This window comes from Zingiber officinale, chromosome 10B (assembly GCF_018446385.1).
Source record: "Zingiber officinale cultivar Zhangliang chromosome 10B, Zo_v1.1, whole genome shotgun sequence".
NCBI classification, from domain to species: domain Eukaryota; kingdom Viridiplantae; phylum Streptophyta; class Magnoliopsida; order Zingiberales; family Zingiberaceae; genus Zingiber; species Zingiber officinale.
In genome coordinates this window covers 9,499,820-9,506,160 of record NC_056005.1, presented here as the reverse complement: position 1 = coordinate 9,506,160, position 6,341 = coordinate 9,499,820, and the positions used below count along the sequence as shown (strand labels likewise).

Sequence of the window (6,341 nt, the reverse complement as noted above, 5' to 3'; positions counted from 1 at the left end):
TCGTAGTCATAATTGTATTGGAATCTTAGTAAATTAATGAAAGTAGAGAGAAATGCTAGCTATACTTCCTAGTCGTTGCTATCACTATCATCGTTAAATAAAGCTTTCAAGCTCTCAATTGAAAGAAATATGGGAGTTTGTCACTAGGTATTTGATAAAATTGGATTATCCAATTCAAAATGAAAACAATTAGTTTGTGAATAAGTGATTGTCTAATAATGAGCCATGGTTATTCGTCTTTCAGCTAAACGGCATCTCGATTACCAAAGTCAAAGTGTCGAAGGTTCCTTCGTTTTTCTCGTCTCTCTCTCACAAAGAAAGGAACTATCTTTCTCTCTCGGATAAATTGAAAGTCCTAACCCCTGTGCATTCGGACGAGTAAACAAACCGGATAAATCGAAAGTCCTAACTCCCGGTGCATTCGGACGAGCAAACAAACAATAAGCAGTTATTAATCACCAAACAATTGTAGCTAACGGCGCTCTTAATTAATTATTTGTTAATCCTCCTGCAGTTCTTCCTGATCTCTCCTCTGCCCCCAGTCAGCGGCGCGATGTTGCCCATCCTCATCATCGACTCGGCGAACTGGTCGAAGAACGCCGCGTTGCTCCTCGCGAACTTCCTCACCAGCTGCGCGGTGGCGGCGGCGCCCGTGAAAAGGACCTCGTCGGAGCCGAGGAGGCCCTTGCTCGCCACCAGGTTCTTGAAGTACTGGTTGTCGAACCTGAACTGGGTGACCGGGTCCAGGGCGAAGAGCGTTTGGGCGCCGGCCGACCCCGGGCAGCGGCCCCGCAGCCGGCGGCGTACGCCGGATCGAGGGTGGAGTCCGGCCGGCCGTCTACCGTCTGATTGTACAGTCTCTGCCGGAAGCTGGTGCACCGCGCATCTCCGATCGTGTGGCCACCTATAACCATCATCATTATCAACAACAACAACAATTAACAACAATTTTCAAGATGACAGTTCTAACAGTCTCAGTTTATTATGAAAATAAAATACAAGAGAGAATTCTTTCAACCCGAGAGCGCGACGAGATCGACGAGGTCGAGGCCTTTGAGCTTGAACTTGGTGATGATGGTTTGAAGGGTGTTATTGGGAGCCGGAATGTTGTTGTTAGAACCCTTGATACTTGCTCCCAAGGAATCCCTCCTCCCTAATGGAACCACCCAACTCGGCCCGCCAACCTTTTTTTTCCCAGAAAAAACACACACACAAAAAAACATTAAACTGAATTCAAAGAAATTTATTTGATATCCTCCAAATGGAAAGATCGATTCACCAAGACAGTAGAATCCCTGGCGGCAAGCGCTAATATGTCGGCGCAGGAGACGGTTGCCGGGCATTCCTTCTCCATTGCATGTTTGATCTCATCGACGACCTCAAATCCCCTCGCGGAGTCGCGGTTCGGGTTCGACCTTTTCTCGCTGATTATGGTCCCGCTGCTGTCCAGCAAATTCGATGCGTCACACCCCTGCCAAATGAGCTCGATCGCAAACGAATGATCATGCATGCGCAGGCCATGGAAGTTAAAACTGAACCGATCGAACCTTAACGAAGCAGTCATGGAAGTGAAGGCGGAGCAGGGAAGCGGCCATTCGAGCCTCTTTTGCAACGGCTTTGGCTACAACTGCCTCGACGATCGCCTGGGCTTTCGGGCACGATCGGTCGTAGAACTGCGGGTGCAGCGACTACCTGCAGCGAACGAGCAGAGGAGAGACACGGCGAGAAGGGAGGAGACGGTCAGGGAAGCCACCACAAGTGCCATGTTGTTGATGTTGTGGATTGCGTCGTCGTCGAGATGTTATTATATTTACGGAGCTTAAAGAAAGTCTTCTTAGGTGGTTTCCATATCTAATTTACATCTACTAATTCTTAATTTTATGATGACAACCATCAATCTAACTGAGATCAACCGAAAAAAAAATTAACCGTTAATTCATCAAAATTAAGACTTATCTTTAAATACTGAAAAACTAAAGGAGTCATTTTAATAATTGAATCATGCATCTAATGCGTAGATCAAATTATGTACCTTCAATAAATTACAGATAGCCGACGTTTTGTTTTTGGTAGTGACAGTTTTCATGCTGTAAATATCCAGGCTGCAAATTTGAATTTGAAATGTAGCTATCTGAAAAACAATAGATTCTCATTGAATGAGTTCAATGCCATTCTAGTCTTCTTGGACAAGTACACTCTAAGAATCGATACAACACAAGAATAGGAAACTGAATTGTAGTTGGCTGAAAAAGCTAGGAATCTATTAATGAGATGTGTAAGAACCCTAAAAATGCATCATTATTGAACCCTTAAACACTAGATATTTATAAAATATTGTTGATTTTAACTTTTGCTTTGTCTATCTTTAATACTCCCAAGATATGCAATGGAGCATTTATTTTATTAGTAGGGAGGCGACCTTGCTTCCAACTTGAGTTATTCCTCTACTTTCATTGTTCTCTCGATTCTAAACAATTTTTCCCCCCATTTTGTTACTCAAATAAGATGAAAACTTGCAGTTTTTACATTATCTTTTTCAAAACAATGAAAAACACAGCATTAAGCTCTTGACACAGTTATAATCCAAAGGGAAGACATAGTAATATAAAGAAGTTACTCTAAAGTAAATACATTAGACAATGAGATGAACTGGCTTGTTTTGCATGCGATGGAACATGGGACCTGATTGAGTTAGTGATCTATCTCTGAAAAACTTAACAAGTAGCTCTCCTCAGTGGTTTCATCATATCCTCTTTATGCTGTCTCCGTGAAGAAGAACAACTCCCTCAGTGGCCAGAGTTGCAAGGGCGGTCCGCACCTATCAAATTAGGATTATATTAAATTAACATTGAATGCAAAATACTAAGTTTTGATTTCCATACTTATTGTCCATCTCTAAATAAATAAATGGATGCATTGTGGTTCAACTTACATCATTGAGGTGAACTTCCATGGAACTTTGCTTATTGACCTCCTCCAGCAACTGTACATATTGACTCTGGATTAGCAAGTGAAAACACAGTGATAAGCTGGTAAGACTACTTGAATTAATATACCTCTACTAATCGAGCGGAGTGACCTCCAATTTGCAATTTCTCCATCACAAGGTTACGCATGGCTGCAACTAGGTTCTCCCGTCTAATCCTTTCACTTGCAGATATTCCAGTCATGATAAGATCCATATCGATTGTTCCTTTAGCAACCAGTACATTGTTAGTGGTTGGCATTACTGTCATAAACTAAGTATAGTGGATAAATGAAACCTATTGTTTTGAATTGTTAGTACCAGTGGAATGGTCTGTTGCTGACTGCTGCAATGCAACTTCCAACAATCGAAAAGATTCTGCTATATCTTGCACTTCAACCTGCAAGTATCATCAGAGCCCATTAAGCACACAATTCTACAAAATTCTGAAATGACATACAATCTCATAACTCTGATTACCCATTCTGAAAAACGCATACGTGCAAGTGCCTCACCAAGGCGGATTAAACTTTCAATTTGCCTAGCTGTTGCTGTGATAACCTACCATTGGATTATAATGATATGAGAAAACAAATCACAATCAAGGGGAAGTATACCAAAACCATGGACTGCTAAATTGCAAGATAAAACAATAATTTGGTTTCTATTTTTATTGTATGAAAAACATGTATTTTCCCTTTTCTTAGAAAATGACTTTTAAACATTCTCTATTTTTCCATAAAATGATACCTTTTCTAGAAAATAAATGTGAAAATTGCCAACTAAACAATGTTTTTTATTTTCTAATAGAAAATTTATAAACCAAACGCTGCCTTAAGCTCTTAAGAAAAGTCACAATCTATATATTGCCTTAATAGTAATCATGGTTTAACTAGAACACTTCAGCAGAACAATTCTGTTTAATTAGAATAGTTCAGCAGAGCAATTTTATATAGAAAAAAATAGTAACTTTAAATACCTTCTTCCTGCTTCCTGGTGCATTTCCTCTTTTCCTCATTTCCACATATCGGCGTGTCAACTCTTCAGCAGCTTCATCAGATATCTGTGGATGAATATGCTTTCTAGCATAGCTGATATATGCAACTAAGGTAGGGAGGTCAATAAACTCTTGCACTTGCGTCTGCATATTATAAAGGCATAATAAAAACCCACCAAGAAAATATCAAAACATAAAGAACTTGAGAAAGTTATTGGAAATTCATATAGCTTTCAATTCTTTTATGCCTGCTAAAACAAAATAAGCTTTTCAATTGCAGATCATCAAAAATAAAGAAAACATCCAACCTCTGGATCTGCAAAATGCAAAGCAACCATATGCTTGGCTAGACGTCTGTCAGTTTGTTCATCTGCCTTGTCCAAAATTAGATAAATCAAATCAAATCTGGCAAAAAAGGATTGTGCGTCAATGGCAAAGTGTGAAAAAAAATTTCAATTGGACTACTAAAATGCCTTCTTACCTTGAAAGCAAAGTTGGAGGAAGATGGATGTTGTCAATCACAGAGAGCTGAGGATTGTACCGAGATTCACTAGGGTTTGCACAAGCTAATACTGAAGTCCTAGCATTTAATGAAGCAATTATTCCAGCCTTTGCAATTGATACAGTCTGTTGTTCCATCACCTGCTTGCATCCAGAAAACAAAGATATTCAGTATATTTTCAGAAGAGTAAATTGTTAAAGTGCTAATGCAGACAATTTCTCCACAAGCTCAAGAGAAGATAGACTGTGTATTGTTCAAATGTATGAGTACCTCATGCAACATGCTGCGTGCATTTTCAGACATTTTATCAAACTCATCAATACAGCAGATCCCCCTGTCACTTAAGACAAGTGCACCACTTTCCAGTACCTGGACATAGATTTAGAGGTCAAAATTAACTTCCAAAATAACAGCATAAACAGCAGTTCCTGCTTACAGTTTCACCAGTCTCAGGGTCTTTTGAAACATAAGCAGTTAGACCAACTGCAGAGCTCCCCCGCCCACTTGTATATATTCCACGAGGTGATAACTGATGCATATACTGGAGCAGCTGAGATTTACTGGTTCCAGGATCACCAACCAACAAAATGTTAATGTCACCTCGGAAGCTTGCTCCTGAATCAAGCTTTAGGGCATTGCCTCCAAAAAGCTAATGTGAGAATTAAGCCAAAGTCAGCTAGGTTTATGTGTATATAAATACATATTGATATTTCTGTTCTGTCAGTCTAAAGACGTGAAAAGAATAAAAGAAACAACCTGGCAAAGTAAACCTCTTTTCACATCATCCAATTCCCATATGTTAGGTGCCAAAGACCTCGTAAGCCTGTCGTAGATATCTGGCAATTTTGAAAGCTCCTTTATTTTATCAATCTAAAAGATTCAACAAACAAATTCCATTAGTTGTTATAGAGATCTCCAACATAGTGAGACTTCATAATTCTTTCACAAATCAAGAAGATTCATAATGTTTTTGTAAATCAACACCTTGTCCCGATAATCAGCATTTTCATCTTCAACAGTCTTGTTAGTGGTACTATTATCACAATCCATTTGATCAGAAAGGAGGAGACGAGACTTGTCTGTCTTCTTTATGTGAAGACAATCTATGTAAGTCTGCAATTAATAATATAGAAAGATACATTGTGAATTCACTAGTCTGTACTCAACTAAGAGTCAAATCAGATAAACTTAATAATATAGATAGACACAGAAACTAATACTTTGACAGACTACAGAATTACCTTAAATGTAGACTTCACAGTTCTCTGAGTTTGTCCTACTCTAACACTCATTGCTCTGTATATACCTGTGATCTACAATGATAAAAAGGAGATTGGTAGTTCAAGAGATAAAAGTTGTATATAAATATCTTATTTTATGGACCTTCCACCAACCTCAACCCTATCTCCAGGTTTTCCAGAGTCTACAAGTTTATCATGCATCAAAATGCTGACAGTGTGTGGGGTCCCTCCTTCTGGAATTTCATCAGGTGTCTCCTGCAACTTGATAATCTGCTTATCTGCAAATCTGTTTATTTTGCAATTCAACCATTATGAATAATTACTTTGATGTTTCATTTAGTTTCACCGATAAAACCAACTTCATGTGGGAAAGAGGCACCTGCATCGATTGTGAACCAGTGTCATTGAGTTCATGGCTAAACATTCCTGTCTTACACACCTTGTTGGCTCATTTATCCTCCCTAATTCAAAAAGAGGAAAAAACAACATAAACCAAATGAAAAGAGTGAAGCAAAGAGATTGCCAAGCAATACAGAACAACATATTAAACATAAACTATGTAACAATATGGATCCGTTTCTCTGTATTTTTTCATTAGTTGTTTATCAAATAAATAGCATCTTTTATAAATGATTT

At 38.8% G+C, this 6,341-nt stretch overlaps 1 protein-coding gene and 1 pseudogene across 1 annotated transcript; both read right to left on the bottom strand.

The window, feature by feature from the left end:
* Positions 1-399: 399 nt before the first annotated feature.
* LOC122030542 lies at positions 400-1,950 on the bottom strand (annotated as a pseudogene).
* Positions 1,951-2,482: 532 nt separating this feature from the next.
* On the bottom strand, positions 2,483-6,209 carry LOC122030541 (DNA replication licensing factor MCM4-like). Its single transcript, XM_042589752.1, has 15 exons — positions 6,085-6,209; positions 5,859-5,991; positions 5,706-5,777; positions 5,449-5,577; positions 5,221-5,334; positions 4,901-5,113; positions 4,735-4,833; positions 4,444-4,604; positions 4,271-4,367; positions 3,945-4,106; positions 3,446-3,526; positions 3,287-3,365; positions 3,057-3,193; positions 2,933-2,983; positions 2,483-2,818 (listed from the first exon to the last, which is right to left on the bottom strand). The coding sequence occupies exons 1-15, from the start codon at positions 6,192-6,194 to the stop codon at positions 2,744-2,746; spliced, it is 1,713 nt and encodes a 570-aa protein (XP_042445686.1). The 5' UTR covers positions 6,195-6,209; the 3' UTR covers positions 2,483-2,743.
* Between the last annotated feature and the right edge of the window lie 132 nt (positions 6,210-6,341).